The 22,183-nt window shown below is 38.0% G+C and overlaps 1 protein-coding gene across 23 annotated transcripts in view; it reads left to right on the top strand.

Annotated features, from left to right (window-relative positions):
• The first annotated feature begins 607 nt into the window (after positions 1 to 607).
• The window catches only part of LOC106137507 (gastrula zinc finger protein XlCGF26.1), a 60,803-nt gene continuing 39,227 nt past the window's right edge, over positions 608 to 22,183 (top strand). For 18 of the 23 annotated variants that reach the window (XM_060953201.1, XM_060953200.1, XM_060953195.1 and 15 more), the window contains exons 1-4: positions 608 to 935; positions 2,223 to 2,388; positions 2,837 to 2,959; positions 4,579 to 4,797. In XM_060953201.1, coding sequence (XP_060809184.1) covers positions 786 to 935; positions 2,223 to 2,388; positions 2,837 to 2,959; positions 4,579 to 4,797 — 658 coding nt within the window. In that variant the 5' untranslated portion in view covers positions 608 to 785. The other 5 variants (XM_060953207.1, XM_060953205.1, XM_060953204.1 and 2 more) reach the window with 5 other exon arrangements.

Raw genomic sequence — 22,183 nt, 5'->3', positions numbered from 1 at the left:
TGTACATTAGTTTGATAACTAACCGATGCTCTTACGGTGAGGGAAAATATCGTGAGGGCACATTCAGGCATCTTGATGACCTTATGATCCAATAAGGGTTAGGTACCCCTGCAAAGGTTACGAAGATGATGGGGATCGCTTGTAAAAACCTGACTCATCCAATTCAGAATCTATGGTAATGAGTATGTCCTGAGCTCCTCTCCAGTGTGGTGAGGATGCAATCGGGACAATAGCCGGGAAGAAGAAATATCCAGTCGGTCGGACGAAGACGGCGGCACGCTGCACGGGCACCATACCGTTTGCTTTGCTGCGAAGCAACACTCATATATTTGATCGGTCGATTAGGTCATGATAAAAATCAAATTAACTCTCAGCATTCGGGCATTGACGAGATGATACAGGTTATTAAACGTGCGCGTATAAAAAGGAAAGTTCAAATTAAAAACGAGAGGAGTTATTTTCTCACAGCTTTTCTCGTAGTCAATCACTACAAGAAAGTAGATCCAACCTAACTTAATCGAATCGATTGAACTAAACCAATGATGAAAGAACATCACTATTTATTTTATCATCAAAATCAAAGCCAAGCAAAAGCAGTTGGCAACACTACAACACTAATAAGAATCGCCGCTGTGTTCCTGCGATGGCGTCGGTTTTTCACGTCTGTGATTGGAATAATAGAATAGATAGTTTGTAACATTAATTTTGCACAAAAACCTAGATATTACTGTCTTCAATAGTATGGTTGTTGTATTTTCTGTGAAAATCGTATTATAATAGTGATAATGGCAGCGAAAAGTGAATGGCGACCGGGCCCTACAGTGTGTCGGTGTTGTCTTACAGAAGGCTGTTACAAAGATATTTCTACAGAATATTTTTGGATGGGAAAGCGGGAAGTGTATGCAGAAATGTTAAAAGACACCTTGGAAGTTACTGTAAGTATATTTTCTTGATTCATTGTGTTCTTTCGAATGGCGTCCATTTTATCTTACTATTATCCGACCGAAATTAAATGACCCGTAACTTTGATTCTCTACGCCCAAATTATTTACTTGTCTCTTTCGTTCGCACTGGAGATAAGTGAGACAAGCGTAATACCGGCATATAATTTGATCCAATTCATTTTGGTTGGCTTATGAAAATCAATGAATTTCTCGTTCCACTTCCAAACAAAATGAGAGAAAGACCTTAATTTTTTCAATACATATTTTGTACATATATTTTTTTTTACATTCCGCGAAATGCTTATTTGAATTGCTAAATGATGTCTAATTAGAACTGGTTTTAAGCCGCTATTTTCTGAAGCTAATGCCCAATTTACATGGATCGATTTTGGCTTGTGATTCAGAGAGCATAGCAGAGGGTCTATTCAAATCCAGTACTTATTCAGATTTACAAAGAACCTATTACTATTGATAAACATTTCAAAATAATTGTATCCCCTGTTTTTATCAACTACAAGGTTTTTTCCAACTTGTATCGAATTCAGTACCGGTAACATTTTGAAACTTATGAAACCAGTACTTTTTGCACCAATCCAAAAAATATGTACCTACTCAATATGCCATGGTTATCGACTAAAATATCGGTACACTTATTTTTAAGTCAATATCATTCAGTAGTTAGTAGCAAATTTATGTTTCCCAACAATATGAATAAATAAATAAACAGTTTGATTTTTGTAAGTGTGAACCTTGAATTTGTTTTCCATAAGATCGACTCATTTCAACTGTTCTAAATTTAAACGTAACTCAATACCACTTACCAATACCATTTCATCTGTACAAGATAACTATTTAATTTTGCTTAATTTTCGGCATTCTTATCTATTTAATTTTATGCTGTGTTTCGCCTCAAGTGTGAAGTGGCCCTAATGTCGAAGTAAGCCAGCGTCAGCTGAGCGTGAGCTATAGATTTTAAGGGAGTCTAGAAAGAGTTTGCTATTAAAAATCTTCTTCAAAATGTAATAAATAGTAAATGTTTATTAAAAATTGGTGACACATCTAGTAGGTTAACCCTTGGAATTCTGAGGCACTCTGTATGGGGAAAGACAGAGCCAATTATAAGACTAAAGCTGAAATACTAAGGCCGCTTTTAGCTATATGGCTTAAATAATGGAGTTGACATTCAAATAGTGACAGGTTGGAACCTCATCGCCTACAAAAATTATCCCAAGTTTATAAATTTCCACTTTCAAGTCTATAGATAATTGAAAATTACAGATAGCCTATTCCAAGGCTGGTGGTCCGAACAGCAACAGTCGACTCATTTGTGAGTCGTGCATATCCAGGCTCCGTGATGCGACAGAGTTCAAACGGCAGGTGGTGGAGTGCGAGAGGATGTTTATGCAGCACTTGGACCCTGGAAGTTCGAGTGCAGCTATTGAGGGTTAGTTCGGGACTTATACATACGTAGATATAGTCATGTCTATATCCCTTGGGAGATAGACGGAGCCCGCAGTCTAGAATAGACTTAAAGGCTACATTCAGCTGCATGGCTGTTTCTATCTGTGACTTACGGAAATTTATAACAACCTTGTTTGTCTTGTGTTCATCCTATCAAAACTTATAATTATTGAAATTTGGAATTTCGAGTAAAAAATTCCAGTTACCCTTGGCCCACTTTGGTAAATAAACTTACGTAACCAGTTACGAAAGAAGAATTTTCTTTGGCTATTTGGTAACCAGTTGTGAAAAGAGAATTATATTTTTCAATTTTGTAGTTTAAATTTTTATTCCATGTTTGTAACTGAACATATCAAAAAAAAATTAAGTACAAACTTTTTTATTAGGAAGTTTCATTTGTAACCTGTTGTTACTACTTTTCATTTATACAGCGGAAACAGAGCCAGTGGGGAAGATCAAAGTGGAAGGTGTTAAATTAGAGAAGTCTAACAGCGATGATGACTTTGACAACAGACACGCCTTTGGTGATGACGACGACGATGATGACGATGACCGTGAGTATTCATACACATTCATACATGAAATCTCTCTCACGATCTCTGCATATTTCCTTTGCTTCATCTACATTCATTACTCTCTTCATGCAAGCTCGGCGGTTTCGGGTACCCTTGATCTGACCCTTTGCCAGGACGTCCTTGATTTGATCAAGATACGTTCGTCTACGGCTTACCATCCATTCTAATATTATAAATTAGGTTTCGCCCGCCTGAAAAGTACCCTATATGTACACTGTATGTACAGTGGGGGTCAGAAAATAGTTGTGTCACCACGGATTCATTGATATATGGGAGGTAACCCAGGTGAGCCGTGCGTACATATTTTTCATGGAGATCTGTTGACGTGAAAGACGACCGACGATTATACAATAACTTACACAATGCTGCAGTGCAGTTTGCTATCGCTTTTTCTGCTCTCACGCTTTGGAAGCGGCAGTAAACCTAGTTTTAAGTGATTTATTTGATTTCAACCATTGAAATTTGAATTACCACGCGAGCGGAAAATTTTGTACCATGGAGATGAAAGTACTCAGCTGGATTTGCACAGTTCGCGGAGAGATCCCATGAGGTACTCAGTAAAAAGCAGACAAAATGCAAGAGAAACACCTAAGCTCGTATAGCCATGAATTGGGGAAGTATTCAGACTCATCTTGGGAAATCAATTTCATCATTAAGCCATCACACCAAGCCCCTCTCGTGTCCGTTGTCGTCATCAGATCAGATTTGACCCGTCCGTGTGGAGCTGTGACCTAAACGTCACAATGACATTAGCTGTCATTGTGACGTTTAGGTAAAACGTCGCAGGCGAGAGAGATGAGATATAATTTGAAGACCGATAGAATAACTACACAACCTTTATTAGCGGGCTAGTTTAATAATACTTATACTCGTGTGGGTTAAGCTATTGACACGAGATAAAGGAACTAGCCGCCAGATGATAGCGAGCTACTTGGTGAGACCAAAAAGCGAGGGCTTGGGGCGCCCGCGAGCTTTTATAGGGCTCCCGGGCTGTGGGAGAGACCGCAGCGGCACATCGTCACCACTTACTGAAAGTAAACGCTGCCCAACAACATATAACCCTCACTCCTGGCGTTAGACCTGGTGATATCCTTCTCAAGAGAGGAGCCCTGCCCTGGGCGCGCTTCTATGACCATGATCCTGGTTCGGGTGAGTCAGGTTTTTACACGAAGCAATTCCCGTCTGACCTCCGCAATATTTTGTAAAGGGAACGGTTAGGTTCATATTGAATCATGGTTGTCCATCAGCATTACAGAACCAGTTAGACTTTTACGTTTATACAAACAGATTCCTGTCAATAATAGTAATAATAGTGCCGTGTGGTTCCCGGCACCAATACAAAAAAGAATAGGACCACTCCATCTCTTTCCCATGGATGTCGTAAAAGGTGACTAAGGCGACTAAACTTACAAACTTGGGATTCTTTTTTAAGGTGATGGGTTAGCCACCTGTCACTATTTGAATCTCTATTCTATCATTAAGCCAAATAGCTGAGCGTGGCTATTCCGTCTTTTCACTGACTGTTGGCTCTGTCTACCCCGCATGGGATATAAACGTGACCATATGTATGTACGTACAAACAGATTTCCCTCTTTCAGTTGACAATCAACCGCTAACAAAACTTGCGAGTAAAATGCCCACAAAGGAATCCGTAGACCTATTGGATTTGTTGGACAACTCCAAGACGGCGGAGAAGAGGAAGTCTTCTACCAAGGTCAAACCGCCACCACCCAAGAAGGCAAAGAGTAAAGTGGAGCAGGTGAAGGTTAAGCCTTCTGGTAGCAAGCTGACGCCTAAACCTGAGAAGAAGAAAAAAGGTAGGCGTCCATTTTGTTTTTATCGCGTTCGGTGAGGGGTAGTGCTGTGTTTAATGTTTTTTGACGGTTTCAATTTGACGATATTAATTTTTCTAAACATTTTTTTTGGTGATATAGCTTATTGATTTTTACGTTTGTCATGCATAAAACTAAATTGAATTAAAATTTAATTGCTTTAAATTTGGGATTTTTATTGTTGGGGATGGGCTAGCGACCTGTCACTACATATTTGAATTCAAGATTTCAGATTCAGATTTCAATTCTATCATTGAGTTATAACGACGTGGCCTTTTATTGTTTTCAAGACTGTTAGCATTGTTTTAAATTGTTGCATTACCTTTTTTGATTATCTCGCACAATTATCGATTTGCATTAATACTAAAATATTTATTATCCTATGTTGAACATGGTGCGAACTTTTCATACATTAAATGTTAGTCTTACAACGACAAAATGTAATTAGTTGTTCTCGATGCGCGATCAGTGAGAGAGATTATTATAGACATACAGCTGAACGTGGCCATTCGGTCTTTTCGAGACCGTTGGCTCTGTCTAACCCGTACGGTATAAAGACGTGATTGTATGTATGTATGTTGACAAAGGTTTTTTTTTATATAACGCTCAAAAATTTTGATATTTTCCGAATAATATGTTTAGTGTTGGACAAAAATAAGACAATTCCATCATATTTAAAGAGTTGATAACAGATCGATTCATCGCTGACTGTGGTATATTATTTATTATGAAAGACTTATTCTTAACACGGCATTTCTACCTCCCGAACTTTAATTTTGACAAGTATTCGGCTGGAATGAATTAACATTTACAATTCGTCACAACACCATCTGTATATTATAAATATATATTTACATATCTTATATATATAAAATGCTCGTGTTCACAATGTTCGTTTCCGTACTCCTCCGAAACGGCTTGACCGATTCTCATGAAATTTTGTGAGCGTATTGAGTAGGTCTCAGAATCGGCAATCATATTGTAAAAGTCAATCAAGAGAAAGGCTAATAAACTTGGGATTTATCTTGTAGGCGATGGGCTGTTAGCTCTGTCTACCCCGGAAGGGATATAGACGTGATTATATGTGTGTATGTATGTAAGGGTCAATTCATTTCGTCCATTCCCATCATATTCTCAGCTTTTGGTCTCCAAAGGTCGAGGTCCGAGGAGCCCGGGGTATGCCTTTGACCATGGATCCTGGATTGGGCGAGTCAGGTTTTTACACAAAGCTACTCCCGTCTGACCACCGCAATCTTTGCAGGGGAATCTTATCCGTATTGGATCATATGGTTACACATCCAGTTGCCTAAATGTGCAGGTTTCCTCACTATGTTTTCCCTCACCGTAAGAGCGTCGGTTAGTTATCAAACTAATGTACGGAAATAGGCATTGGTACATGGCCGCGGTGGGATTCGAACCGGTGCCTTTATTCGCAACCGCGTTTTAACCAACCACCTTACCGATTCGATCATCGAAGCTCTTTATGTATCGAAATTCTTGGAATGGTTATCATTCTCCTGGCGTAAGTCCCGATTGCATCCTCGCCTCTTCGGAGCCCTGAGTGCGCCTTTGACCACGATTCTAGATTGGGTGAGTCAGGTTTTTCACGAAGCGACTCTCATCTGACCTCCGCGACCTTTGCAGGGAACCCTAACTCATCACGGTAACACGAAATGGTAAAAGGAAAAGTTTAAATGTATAACTACGTTTTTGTTTAATCTTTATAATATAATGAAAACAAAATATCTTACACAAATTGTGCAGTATACGTACCTTCATAAAATATGATGCTTTAAAGATAGTAAAAAAATATTACTGCACAAACAAAATGCATGACTTTTGGGTTCCCGCCGAAAAGTTGGTGCTGGAAAAACAAATGTTCTCTGCCGAATATTTGTCAATAGTTTTTTCTTTTTTAAAACTGTGCACGTTAGTTCTAGCATCACATGGATATGTCTTAGTAGTGTCATGTTTCGATAACGTTCCATGTTTGAATTTTGAAAAATGTTGTTGGAACATGCAGAGCTGTTATTGTGTTTTTTTATTGCTGTATTTTTACATATGCATACTGTTACACGATTCAGTTACCTATGATATTGATGAAATGATTTATACACAGATGTCATAAGTACGAATTAAAGATTTATCTATGTTTTAATTCTGCATCGCTGCATCGTGTAAGAATAGCCCATTTCATTTCAGCAGTTTTTTTTAGGTTACCACAGAGAAGAAAATCAACAATTGAATTTTGGGACGTTCCGTTACATATTGACATTATTTGTTCTTTATTTAAATATAGGGAAATATGAATTAATTTGCAAAAGTTTTTAGGTATTTAATTGAAAATGGTTTTTTTTTTTCGTTTCAAAAGTAAAGAATTCACGGAGTTACCTATTTTGTGAAATTAAAAATAATTTTAAAAATGTTAATTAAACCTGTTTTAATCATTCATCAGAAAGGAAGTCTTGCCTCCAAATTTGAGTTTTTTTGTGTATTTCATCAGTTATTTTTCAGTGCACATGACTTGTTCAGAAAATTGCTCTGACACGACATTTCATCTCAACTTTGTGTTTTCCCGCTTATACCCTCCACCTATACAGGGTCAGCTTTCCGCCATTTTCTCCTGCCCTTTCTATAATACAGGTATTAATCGAACACGTAAACGCGGCTTTCTTGACTTCTGCTTAACAATTTTTTTTTTAATAAGTATATCATGGACAAGAATTTCGCCGTGAGTGTAACTACTAAAAACTTTGTCAGAGAAAAACTGGGACCATTCATGTACTTACATTGTATGTATACGGGATTCTTTTATAGGCGATTGGCTATCAACACGTCAATATTTCTCAATTCCATCATTAAATTTTACAGCTGAACGTGGCCTTTTAGTATGTTCAAGTCTGTAGGCTCTATCCTCCCTATAAGGTATAAAGACGTGATTATATGTAAGTATGTATGTGTATTCATGTACATTACCGACATGCCTGTTTCCCACAGAGGTAAGAAGAGATTGATATGATATATTTAAGTATATCTCCGTTGCCTCCTCCACACTCTATACTCTTTTTTTATACATTCTCGACGATTAGGGACATTCTTAACGTCTCCCTATGCCTCTCTTTGTATAATTTGCCCGTTCATCCATCTCAGTTTGGTACAAAGGTTCTACTGGTTTACGACATCAAATCCACCCTTTGTAAATTTTACGTGATAAATTTTAAATAACAAATAACAATAACAAATTAATGTGTGTGTAACACAGATAACTCAGACGAAACAATTTAACATTTTTTTTAATGAATTAATATGAAAAATTTCGTTTATATGATTCATTGGATTTTATACATATGAACGTACGTGCGCTGAAAAATAGCTCGTAGGTTTGGATTCTATAAGAAGAAATAAAGTACCTGTGATGGCGGACAGCATTAATGGTAAGTTATAGATATAAGTTTTGAGGCTCTGTTCGTCATATTATTAAAAAAATGTCAAGATATATCCATGTGGTAACTACCCAGTCACTTGATAAAGATGATTGAATTGAATTTTTTGGTTTTAATTGACAATGAATTGTATAAAAAAAATGTGATACGCGATGATTGATTATGAGTTACAATATGATGTGTCGCGTATCAACTTTTTTTTTTACAAGTGTGCGATATTAAAATCAAAAAATCTTGTAAAGAACTTAGTAGAGTATGTTATGAAGTTTTACTGTTGTAAAATTAAAACTTATTTGTATCTCACTCTTGTGCTTTTTATAGATTTGATATTTTCTATTGGTACAAATCTGTCTAGCTAATTTTATATAAGTGCGTATACGAGGATGTAACATCATTATTGATATTTTTTTATCTATACTTTATTTTTTCTAAAATAAACATTCAATAATCCTTATCAAGTGTCCCAATATTTTTTCCCCAATCGAAAAGTTACGTGTTTTATTTTAATGACGTAATTATTTCGCAGAATACTTTTCAATTGGGTCGTGTGTTTTAGATATAGATTTTGTAGATATACTAAAGTGATAAACCTCTAAATATTGTTGAACTTCTAAATCTGCCTTAAGGCACAACTGACCACCATTCTCAACGTCACATAACATTAAACTCTGTAAGCTACGTTACGTTATTATTGCAAAACAAAAATTATTTAGGATATTTTTTCCATTTTAACAGAAAACAAAATTGAGGAAACTATGAACCATACAATCGTATAATAATTGTAATATTTGCCAGCCGTAAATATTGGTTGTTTTTAATATAGGTACACTTAACATTTTAGGAATATAAAATTCTGGTCCTGAAGGGTCCAATCATGACTAATAAATCATGATCAATAAATCATGTAAATCTAAACCTAAAAAATCATAACAATTTGAAGTCAGTACAATTTCTTTTACGACGCTGCACAATGCTATTGATAAATAAAAAAAATCATTATCTGAGACGAAATAAAAGGAATTAAATAGGGCAGGGCGAGTAGGTGTGCCGTAGTCTGAAGAAATCTATATTGTGAATGAAAATTGTGATTATAAAAATGGAAACGTTACCAGCTAAAAGCAAGTGTCATCTATTATCTCTTAGATCTAACTCTTTACAAGCAATGCACATAGAATTTAAAATGCGCTTACCAATACGACAAATAAGTGTGATGTCATGACTAAGCGTTATGGTAAATATATGTAAATATGTAAAACGTTATTACACTATTCTTATTATATATTAACCAGTCTGACAAGCGTGATATAGAGCAATTTTTTCTTTTTTAGACGAACGGTACACTTACGACCCCTCGCGGGCAAACGCTGAGGTCATCATACGTAACACGACCGCCTACCCTTTCCGGGTCAACGATAAGTCGATACTGTGCGTCTACTGCCAGGACTTGTTCGACGACCCCGACATATTCCGACACCACATGGACCAGGAGCACATTGACTTCAGTCTAAAAGTCGCCTTTAATAACCTACCAAAATCGGAATTCATTAAAGCTGATCTGACGAATTTAAAATGCAGGTTGTGCACTGTCAATTTTGACGATCTCGACTCTGCCGCCGAACACTTGTCGTCGATGCACAAACAGACGTTAACTAAAGATGGGAAACTGGGTGTAATGCCGTACTATTTGAAGCGAGACGAGTACAGTTGCGCGGTGTGCGATAAAAACTTCCCGTCTCTGTTCCATTTGAACCGGCACACGATCACGCATTTCCTAAGTTTCGTCTGTCACGTGTGCGGCAGCAGTTACGTGGCCAGCACGGGACTATTGCGGCATGTGCGCTCCAAGCACCAGGATTACGAAGTGCCGTGCAAAAAATGCGGCAAGAAGTTCCCCACGATGGAAGCGAAGGAGAAACACAGGCGTACAGAGAAACAGTGCATGCCGTATTGCTGTTTCAAATGCAACGAGAGATTCCTGGACTGGAAGACTAGGAAGCGGCATATGGAGGCGGCGCACGGTCAGAGCAAAAAGGTCTACAGGTGCAGAGATTGCGATTTGACGTTCAACAATGAGGGCACTTACTACGACCATTTCAAATTGCAACATTCGGCCGATTGCGCCTCGTGCAAGCATTGCGGTATGAAGTTTTTGTCGCTGTACAGATTGAAACGGCATATATCGAAGCATAGCGTTTAAATTTTAAAGCATTGTTTCTATTTACATTTAGGATTTTTACCATGGGTTTATTTGGATGACTTTTATTTTATATCATCTGCATATGATCAGCTGTTAAAAGCATTTACATTTAAGATTGGCAATATTTTGGCAAAGGTTTTGAGATCGGATGCCTACTCGATAGACTTTTCTTGAAAATTCCTAGTTCACCAGTCGTTAGTGCTCTTTTATTTTCTACAAAAAATCGAAAAGTGTAATACAGTACAAAAGATCTCTCTTTTTTATTCATGTGTTCCATTTGCACTATCCCCGCTTTATTTAGGGACACAGGGGTAATATTGTCGACATTTAATTTTCTATCTCCACTTTACCGGTCTTCGGCGTCTTCGAGTTTTGAGTTCATTGTTTCGCATATTTTGGTACTGGCTCAATACTGTTTGGAGACGTCGATGACTGAAGAGATATATAAAACTTTTTACAATCCCTTGGTAGAGAAATATCGCCATTTCAATTTCATAGCTTGTAAATGAAATGAACCAATAACACGGTAGAAATGGAAACAAACATTTTAAATCTGTAACGCTTGAAATTGGTTTAAATGGGATAATATAATATGAAAATAGTATCGCATAGTGTGTTTACGAGTACTACATTGTACAATAATTGTGGACTTGTGAGATATCTTCCAGTATTCGTAATAATAAGTATATGAATAGCGTTTAATTGTTTGTAATATCTTTATTGTACCTACGTACGAAAGAATACAAAAATACAGTAAATAAAATATACAAGGGCGGACTTGTCCCATTTAGGAATCTCTTCCAGTCAACCATTCGTAGCGTCGTATTTAACAATAATTTATACACGCCTTGTAGTAGAACTAACTTGTTAATCTCATATTAATCTATGAACTCATTTGTAAGTGTGAAATAAAAATTGAAGCCATATTTAACATCTTTCTTTTTCTACTATACATCTGATTTACCTCGCCTCTTCTTTGGCTCGTCAAATATTATGATAAAGGTTATCATTTTTCAACCAAAGTGATGATCTAGTCATTTTGGTTAGAAAAGGTACTATAGACCACGACGGATAAATCTACATATCGATCTATTGGAAGTATCCAAAGTATTAAAACAGCTAACAACAAACAAATTTTCTTTGAATCACGGTAAAAGTGGCTCAAAAAGATTTTTGAAATCTATGGAAGTTCAAATACCAGTTAGGTTATAAAATTACATCCGCAATTCTATTAAAATCAAACTTTAATGGTCAAAACATTGGCTTTTTTGCATAATGCAACTTATGGAAAATCATTGGCCAGTAAGTTTATAACAAAACCGGATTAATGAGGTGTTAAGCGAACAGCTGAAGACGAAACACAAGCACTAAATGACCAAGAACATTTCTTTTTGTTCTAGAAAAAGATGCTAATCTCGTCGCGAAACGCAACGCCGAGTTAATAGTGCGATTGTCAACTGCTTACCCGTTCAGACTACCGGAGAACTCTATGGTCTGTGTGTATTGCGCAGACAGCTATGATGACCCCTCCATGTATAGAAAACACATGGAGGACGAACACGTTGTTTTCAACAGCCGCATGGCCTTCGTACACTGTCCCGAAGGATCCATCAAGGCTGACTGTACAGACCTCCGCTGTCGAGCGTGCTCACAACAATGCGACACGTTAGAGCAAATAGCTCAGCATTTACGATACGAACACGAGGAACCAATTAATTTAGACGTCGACCTAGGAATACAACCTTTCAAGTTAGAGAAAGATAAATTCGCATGCGCCATTTGTAGCTCTAAGTCGTTATGCTTGCGACAGCTGAGCAGGCATACGCAGACGCACTTTTTGAAGTATACCTGCGAGGCGTGCGGGAAATCGTACGGCACGTTGACCACTTTGAAGCATCACATTAGGTTCTCACACATTGGGGACGAGAGGATATGTAGGAAATGTAAAATGACGTTTGGTTCGCTTCAAGCGAAAAGGAACCATCTGAAACAATCGCCCAAGTGTTGGTCGCACTTATGCAACGCTTGCGGTGAACGGTTCGTCACGTGGAATATGAAACAAGCCCATTTGAATCAAGTACACGGCGCTCAAAAGAAAACTTATGTTTGCCCCGAATGCGGGGAAGTGTTTGTCGATAGGAAAAAGTATAGGGTTCATTTTAAAGTCACTCACACTGATGATAACTATATGTGCGCGAATTGCGGCGTCAAGTTTGAAACTAAACGTGGCTTAGACGAACACAGGGTTGTTCATACGAAAGAGAGGCTTTTCCCCTGCCTCGTTTGTTCGAAATCGTTCCCCAGGAAAAAGAATTTGGCTCAACACATGTGGATTCACAGCGAAAATAAGAGATTTGAATGCACGTTATGTAATAAGCAATTCAATCAAAGGGTCAGTTGGAAGAACCATATGAAAGCCTATCATCCAGAAATATACATCCCTCCTTACCAGTCCACGAGCGCTTTCGACGAAACGAAAAATAATAATCTCAAATTGCTGTTCTCTGTTTTAAAAACTGATTAGGTTAACTGGTGAAGGTGCTGCCAAAATGATTGATCGAGAACGTTTCTTTTGTTCTAGCAAACGATCCAATTCACATCGCGAGACGGAACGCCGAGATCGTTATGGAATACGCTACAGCTTTCCCCTTTAGGCTACCAGAATGTTCTATAGTTTGCGTCTATTGTTGCGAGAGTTTCGATGACTCTGCCAGTTTCAGAGGGCATATGGTGGACGAGCACAAAGACTTTAAACCCGAGTCTGCATTTGCTCACATACCCGAAGGATACATAAAGGCGGATTGCACCGAACTCGCCTGCAAACTATGCTCTATCCCCTTTGACACATTAGAACTTGTCGCTGATCATTTGTTCAACGTTCACTCTAAAACTGAACTCAGACTTGAACACGATGTAGGAATACAACCTTTTAAGTTAGAAGGGAAATTGTCATGCGCAATATGCGGCGAAAAATTCGGCGTTCTCAGATCTTTAAGCAGACACACACAAATGCACTTCGCTAGGTTCACGTGCGAATCTTGCGGCAAGTCTTATACAACCGCGTCGTCTTTGAAAGCCCACATGAAGCGTTCACATATAGGTGATAAAAAATTATGTAGGAAATGCAAAACCACTTTTAAAACACTAGAGGAGAGGTGGAAGCATTTGAACGAATCGCCCAAGTGCTGGTCGCATATTTGTAGAATTTGCGGCGAGAGGTTTATTACTTGGAACCAGAAGTTGAGCCACCAGACCAAAGTGCACGGAAGGCAGAAAAGAGTATATGTTTGTCCGGAATGTAAGGAAGTGTTCACGGACAGGAAAAAGTATCCGGCTCATTTCAAAATGCACCACTCTGAAGACTAGGGCCTAGTTATAATACTTATTTGAGGAACAGAATTAATATGTATAGCTCTCGTGTCATCATTCTCGCATCGCATTTCAGAAGCAGTGTCATACAACTAATAATGATTTGTAGGAATTTTAACTTTTTATACATCAATCTTATTCAATATCAAAATAAAATTTATACCAATTCATAGTTTATTAGATCTTTAATCGTTTTCAATTGGCCACAGTGTCAAGGTCTTGCGGTCTTTATTTAAAAACGGCTAACCCTATACTTATCATTGTAAATAGGCCAACTGAAAAAAATGCCAATCAATTTCTTGAATCTATAATTAAGAAGATAGGAAATATAAGAAAAAAAGGATGGGTTAGTCGTCTCCATGTTTATTTTAAAATCGTTTAACGTTGGATGGGAAACGCATAGAGTATAAAACAGTGCTTATCGGTAAACACGTAGTGTAAATCGGTGGCACTACAACGCAGTCAATACATATCGTTGCGTGACCACTCCTAAAAAGAAAATGTAAAGGACAGACAGACTTACGCATTTATAATATAAAGTATGGATATACAGATATATTATGATAATTTAACTAATTAAAAAAATGTATATCTGCTATTAGACTCAACGAGCAGTTTAACGTGTTATAATTATCTACTCTTTTTACTCGTGGCCCGGTTCATCACTGTTTCAGTCTTCGTATAAATTGACAAAAAATTCTGTAATGATATTTATCAGTCAGAAAACATCACGTTCTATATCGAGAAACTTATGTCATAGTTAAAAGAAGCTGAAAGGAACCAGTCTGATGCTGATCAAGTACCTTTCTTTTTGTTCTAGACATGACGGAAATACTTCTGTCCCCAAACCTGGCGCGACGGAACGCTTGGATGATTGTCGCGCACACTACCGCGTACCCGTTCAAGCTTCCCGAATGTTCTCTCGTTTGCGTATATTGCCGGGAAGAATTCGAACAAGGTCACGTTTTTAGAAAACACATGGAAGACGAACATCCCGAAGTTAGGTTGCGTCTAGCGTTCTCTCATATACCCGATGGGTACATTAAAGTCGATATAACCGACCTAAAATGCCGGGAATGCACAAAAAGTTTCTATGATGTTGAAACGGCGGCTGAGCATCTCGTCATACAGCATAAGTTTAGACTGAACCTAAATGAGCCATTAGGTGTACAGCCATTTAGATTTGCTATAGGGAAATGGAACTGCGCAATTTGCGACGCGAAATTTCCGACATTGCGTTCGCTAAGTAGACACACACAATCACATTTCTGCAAATACACGTGTCACAGTTGTGGCAAATCGTATTTCTCATCCGGTTCGCTGCAACAGCACCTGAAATGGTCACACATTGGTGATCAAAAGCTGTGCGTTAAATGTAAACGCGTGTTTAACACGTTGGACGAGAGGAGGCAGCATGTCAGCGAATCGCCGAGGTGTTGGCCTTTCGCGTGCAAATTCTGCTACGAACGTTTCCCAAGTACCACCCTGAGGGACGCCCATAAACGGCAAGTGCATGGAGCTGAACAGAGAACGTATCCGTGCGCCGAGTGCAAAGAGGTCTTCTCTACCAGAATGAAGTACAGAATACACTTCAAAATAGCACACACTGACCAATATTTCGAATGTTCGTGCGGCCGTAAATTCGACACGCAAAAGAATCTAGAAAAACACAGTGTGGTTCACACGAAAGAGAAACTGTTCTCTTGTCCAGTGTGTACGAAGGCTTTCTCCAGGCAAAGGAACTTGGTGCAACATATGTGGATACATAGCGAGAACAAAAGATTCCAGTGCAAAGAATGCAATAAAAAATTCAGCCAAATAGGGCCGTATAAAGCTCACATGAAGGTTTACCACCCTGACGTGGCTGCAAGCTGAAATCGTTTGAGAAGATCAATATTATGATAAACGGTTTTATTTATTTTCTTAATTTCTGTTTGTTCTAGAACCTATACCGAATGCGAGGACAATGGCAAGACGCAACGCCCAAGTCCTTATCGAGTTCACGACAGCGTATCCCTTCAAATTGCCCGAACTTAAAATGGTTTGCGTTTACTGCGATGAGAGTTACGATACTTCGGCCATTTATAGAGCTCATATGGAATCCACACACGCCGAGTGTAAAATTAACTTGGCATTCGCTCATCTTAACGGCGCATACATTAAAGCGGACTGCACTGAATTACATTGTAGAATTTGTAAGGCGCCATTTGAAAAGGTGGAAACGGCAGCTGAGCACCTCTTACGGGTTCACGGGAAGCCAATAAATTTAAATTACGATTGTGGCATACAACCTTTTAATTTTTCAAACGAGCAAATGTTATGCGCAATGTGCCAACGGAAATTCAAGAGTCTCCGTGCGTTGAGTCGGCACACTCAATCGCATTACAACAAATGCACGTGTGAAAAATGCGGAAAATCTTACTTTTCACTTTCATCACTTCGCTTTCATATAAAGATCAATCACTCGGTAGGCGCTGATCATAAGTTATGTATCAAATGTAATAGAATATTCGACTCGTGCGAGGAGAAAAGGGCTCATTTGAGTGTGTCTCCTAAATGCTGGAGGCACATTTGCAAGATATGCTACGAGAGATTCATGTCGGGACGTTTACGAAACGTGCACATGAAAGAGGTTCACGGTTGTGACACCGAAGTTAAATGTCCGGAGTGTAATATAGTGTTCTCGAATAGAAAAAAATATAGTAGGCATTTTAAAATTACCCACTCGGATAGCTACCACGCGTGTTCTTATTGCGAGCTCAGGTTCGATTCTAAAAGTCAGCTGGAGAAGCATACGGTTACGCATACGAAAGAGAAGCTGTTCTCGTGCGACCAGTGTGCCAAGGCGTTCCCTCGCAAGAGTACGTTAGTGGCGCACATGTGGATTCACAGTGAGAGTAAAAGATTCGTATGCCACATCTGCAACAAGCCGTTCAATCAGAAAGTTTGTTGGAAAACACATATGACATCGTACCATCCTGGGGAAGATGTCTAAATTAACAAAATTAAAAAGTATTCTTTTTTTTAATTTTAACGTTTTAAAAAGCAATAGATGTTATCAAGTCGGTAAATGTTGTCTTTTGGATAAAAACTACTCCATTTTAGTCGCGTTTTTGTGAATACAGGATTAGAAAGAAATTGAAACGAACGTAGCTCTACTTTCCTTACTTTACAAATTATATGATGACTGATGATATGATATACTATATAATGACGGATCTTAAAAAATAAAGTAACAAGTATATAAAAGAATCAATCGTCAAAATATAACCGGGTAACGGAATGACTGACCACGGCGTTTTTGTTTGTTCTAGAACAAAATCCGATGACGATGGCGCGCCGGAATGCCCAAGTCATAGTGCAGTACACTACAGCTTACCCCTTCAAGCTACCGGAATGTAGTTTGGTTTGTGTCTACTGCCAGGAAAGCTTAGCCACTACTGACTTTAGAATCCATATGGAGACCCAACATGAAGAGTTTAAAATACGCGTAGCGTTCGCTCACCTCAACGAGGGTTACATCAAAGTAGACTGCACGGACCTTAAATGTAGGACATGTCTAGAGAAATTCGATACGGTCGAAAATGCCGCTAGCCATTTAGTCGATGCGCATAAACGACAAATAGACTTGAATTACGATTTAGGCGTGCAACCGTTTAAATTTGAAACAGATCAGCTTAAATGTGCTATGTGCCCTAAGAAATTCGCAACGCTTAGGACTCTGAGTAGGCACACTCAGTCGCATTTTAGAAAGTGTACGTGCGAAATGTGCGGCAAGTCGTATTTGACCACGTCGTCACTTCAACACCACATGAGGTTCATTCATTCTATCAGCAGTGAACAGAGAATATGCGAGAAGTGCCGTACAGTTTTCGATTCACCGGAGGCCAAACGGAAACACGTTTCGGAATCGCCCAAATGCTGGAGATACTCCTGTAGGATCTGTTTCGAGAGGTTCATGACGTCTACTTTACGAAACGCGCATCAGAAGGAATCTCACGGGATCGATAAAAGGTCTTACGTTTGTCCCGAATGCAAAATGGTGTTCCCTGATATGATGAGATATAGAGTGCATTTCAAAATCAACCACACCGATGAGTTTTTCGCGTGTGCATGCGGTCGAAAATTCGAGTCAAAGTATCATTTAGAGAAACATAGCGTCACTCACACTAAAGAAAGGTTGTTTTCGTGTCCCGAATGTTCGAAGAGTTTTCCCAGAAAACACACATTGATCGGACATATGTGGATTCACAGCGAAAACAAACGGTTCGAATGTAAGCTCTGCAATAAGCCGTTTAACCAAAAAGTGAGCTGGAAGACTCACATGAAGTCTTACCATCCCGAATTGGTGGACTTCTAGGTTTTATGTATGTATGCGTCGGTCGAAATTTGCAATTAATTTACAAAAACAAATTTATTCTACAAAAGGTGTAATCTGATCAATATGAAATTTCGAAAATTTTTGCCGGTATATGATGAAAAAATAAGTATATGTTGATAAGCAACAGAAGAATGATCTCAAAATTCTGTTTGTTCTAGAACGAACGCCGAACTTCTACGCGAGGCAGAACGCCCGGATTTTATTTCGTTACTCGACAATATACCCGTTTAAATTACCAGAAAATTCGCTGACTTGCTTATACTGCGACCAAAAGTCTGAGGACGCCGCGGTCTTTAGGCGCCACTTGAATGTCGATCATGAAAACTTTTACCTTCAAGTATCGTTTGGACATACAGATGCGTATATCAAAGTTGATTGCACTGATCTGATATGTAGAATTTGTCAAGAGAAGTTTGATAAGGTTGAAGAAGTCGCCAATCATCTTTATTTGAATCACAATAAACCGTTGGATTTAAAATTTGATTTAGGAATGCAACCTTTTAAATTTTCTACTGATCAACTAATTTGCACTCTTTGCCCGAAGAAGTTCTTGACCTTGCGTGCTTTAAGTAGACATATACAATCTCACTTTACTAACTGTACATGCGAGAACTGCGGCAGATCTTTCGCTTCACACAACGCACTACAATATCATGTTAGATCATCGCATTCCATAAGCGGCGAACAAAGAATATGCCAGAAATGTAAAACGGTCTTTGATTCCATTGAAGCAAAGAGAAAACACATCCGTGAATCGACCAAATGTTGGAGATACACCTGTGGAGTTTGTACGGAAAGATTCATGACGACAACTTTGCGTAATGCACATTTAAAACAATCGCATGGCGTTGGTAAAAAATCACACATCTGTACAGAATGTAAAATGGAATTTCCCGATATGAGAAGATACAGTACTCATTTCAGGATTAAACATACTGACCAATTCGTTTGTGCTTGCGGGCGGAAATTTGAATCTAAATATCATTTGGAAAGACACAAAGTTACTCATACGAGAATCAAAACCAATGTCCCATAATTGGTCCATATTAGTTTAACATAGTTTGGAACAACACCATGGAACTCTATGAAATATTTGTGAAAAGTAGATGAAGTCCATGAGATCAGTTCTTATTTATTTAGAAATCAGCGAATGGTTATTTTTGATAAATGAAAACTGATCTGGAAATTCTGTTTGTTCTAGAACTTACGCCGATGTTCTACGCGAGACGGAATGCTCAGGTCATAGTGGAGTTTACGACAGCGTATCCCTTCAAATTGCCAGAAAGTTCCATGGTGTGCGTGCACTGCTGCGAAAGTTATGATGACCCCGCGGTCTTCAGACAGCACATGAGCAGTGATCATCAAACGTTTAGCGTTAGGGGGTCTTTCGCCCACATCCCTGAGGGTTACATCAAAGTAGATTGCAGCGATTTGAAATGTAGGGAATGCCACGAAAAGTTCGCGAGCGTGGAGGACGCCGCGAACCATCTCCTCAGCGTCCACAACAAACGCATTGACTTCACTTACGATTTAGGCGTCCAACCTTTCAAATTTGTCACAGATCAACTTATATGCGCCCTTTGTCCGGTCAAGTTTTCGACGCTTCGCGCTTTGAGCCGTCACACTCAATCGCACTTCAGAAAGTTTACGTGCGAAACGTGCGGCAAATCGTTTTTGACATCGTCGTCTCTTCTCCATCATGTCAGATTCACTCACACTATCAGTTCTGAGCAGAGAATTTGCGAGAAGTGCAAAGTTGTCTTCGAATCTGTTCTGGCCAAACGCAAACATCTTGCGGAGTCGCCTAATTGTTGGAGGTACTCTTGCAACATATGCTTCCAACGTTTCAAATCTGGCAATTTGAGAACTGTCCATCAGAAGGAAGCTCACGGCATTCAGAAGAGGACCTATGTGTGTCCCGAATGCAAAATGGTATTCCCCGATATGAACAAGTTCAGCGTACATTTTAAGGCCAACCATCGCTCGGACGAGTGTATCTCTAATGCGAAGCAAAGATATTTCTAGAATCAAGTCTTCTTTTTATATGAACGCGTTCCATTACTACCAGAGCCAGAGGTTTTGGGATATATTAAAATGAAGTGTACAAGTATTTAGACTTATTAAAATAATTTGCGTTAAACTCTCATATTAGTTCTGATACTACGTTGGAAAATGGAAGAAATATAATCCTCATTCCAAAAATGTCTTAATAATTAATTTCTTACTTTAATAATGTCTTATCCGCAAATACGGGATGAAACAAAAACTTTTGCATGAAGTACATTCCACGGATATGGCGCCCAAAATAATCCAACAATAAGTCCTAGTCGTGCGAAATTCCTTTAATTTATCCCTCATCATAAAAGAGGAACTCTAAAAACTTCAACAACAACGTGCAACTATTATCTCACAGCTATTTCTATGTCTATAGTTGGACTGTTGAGGGGTTAATAAGGTCGAATCGCTCTCGATCAATCACAGGCCGTTATTGTACGTACAGGTTGAGGATTATTTCGAGCCGATTGTATTTATATAGTAGCAGGTTCAGTGGCTATACAAACTGTTTCAATAATCCTCTCCGACCCGCTAAGGTCATGTTTGAGTGAATTTTATTTGTCGATTTCTCTGTGTAAGTAAATAGAAAATGCAGTCGTTAAATATTTAAATATGACGTTTTAAACTAACATAGCAACACTTAAACTGTATAAATAGAGTTGCCCACTCTTCGAATAATGGGGGTAAATTGTAGATTTTCCGATTTTCGTTAATTTATTTTTTTATAGTTTAGTTTTCGTATTTTTTTATGTCTTCTTGTTTTCGAATCGGACAGGTTTTTACAATATTGTATAGTTTTTTATCACAAAATGTAAATCTTGTAAAGTTGTAATCGGACAGTTGCAATTGTAATTTTTATTATGATAATATATTTGAAAAAAAAGGCATATGTACCTACAATGTACCTATTATTTTCATATTTGACGGCCTCTGTGGCTCAGCGGTAGTACGCTTGTCTGTGACAACAGAGGTCCCGGGTTCGAATCTCGGCCAGGGCATGATGAGAAAAGAACTTTTTCTGATTGGCCTGGGTCTTGGATGTTTATCTATATAAGTATTTATTATAAAATATAGTATCGTTGAGTTAGTATCTCGTAACACAAGTTTCGAACTTACTTCGAGGCTAACTCAATCAGTGTAATTTGTCCCGTATATATTTATTTTTATTTTTTATTTATTCTGTATTGATGTGATACATCTTTATTATTTAGTTTAAGGTCTATTATGCAGTTAAAAGATGTCATATTGTATTTGTGTCCTTTGATTATTCATTTTGGTTATACAAAATTTTTATTCATCATTATGGGACATTTCAACATCACTAAATCTATCTATACAGAGTTTACAATTTTAATAAATCTAACATCACATCGCCCTAGTACCTGCTACATACAATAGCTAATCATTGTGTTATAAGTTTATATATGAGAAGATAATTATGCTTTAATTGTGATAGATCATGCCAAGTTGGGAAATGTAGTCACTGCCTACCTGTCTGGGGCAGAGGCGTGATATTTTGTATGTATGTATAATTATGTTGTTTTAGAATGATAGGTTTTGTTTTTGCCTTCATATCTGATCAAAATAACGCAGGATTTAAAATATTATTACCTTTTATAAGAAAAGATGGATATGGTGTATGATTTACTATAATAATATGTTACATATTATTGTAAGATAATGTTAATTTGTTCTTATACGTTAGTACGTTTATTTAGAAAATAAACAGATAAAAATTATTTGTTTTTTTTTTATTATTAGTTAGAATAAGACGATGCCAACGCGCAAAATACAATAATAAGGGTAATAACTAACAGTTATTATAAACTAGTTTCTGCCTGCGGATTTTCTTCTGTTGGATTAAAAAAGTAGCCTATGTTTGAACCCTTGATGATTTTAAAAATACAAACTTATTAAAATCGGCCT

Source organism: Amyelois transitella, chromosome 31 (genome assembly GCF_032362555.1).
Source record: "Amyelois transitella isolate CPQ chromosome 31, ilAmyTran1.1, whole genome shotgun sequence".
NCBI lineage: Eukaryota > Metazoa > Arthropoda > Insecta > Lepidoptera > Pyralidae > Amyelois > Amyelois transitella.
The sequence above is the reverse complement of the archived record's forward strand: the minus strand, read 5'-3'. Positions and strand labels throughout refer to the sequence as shown.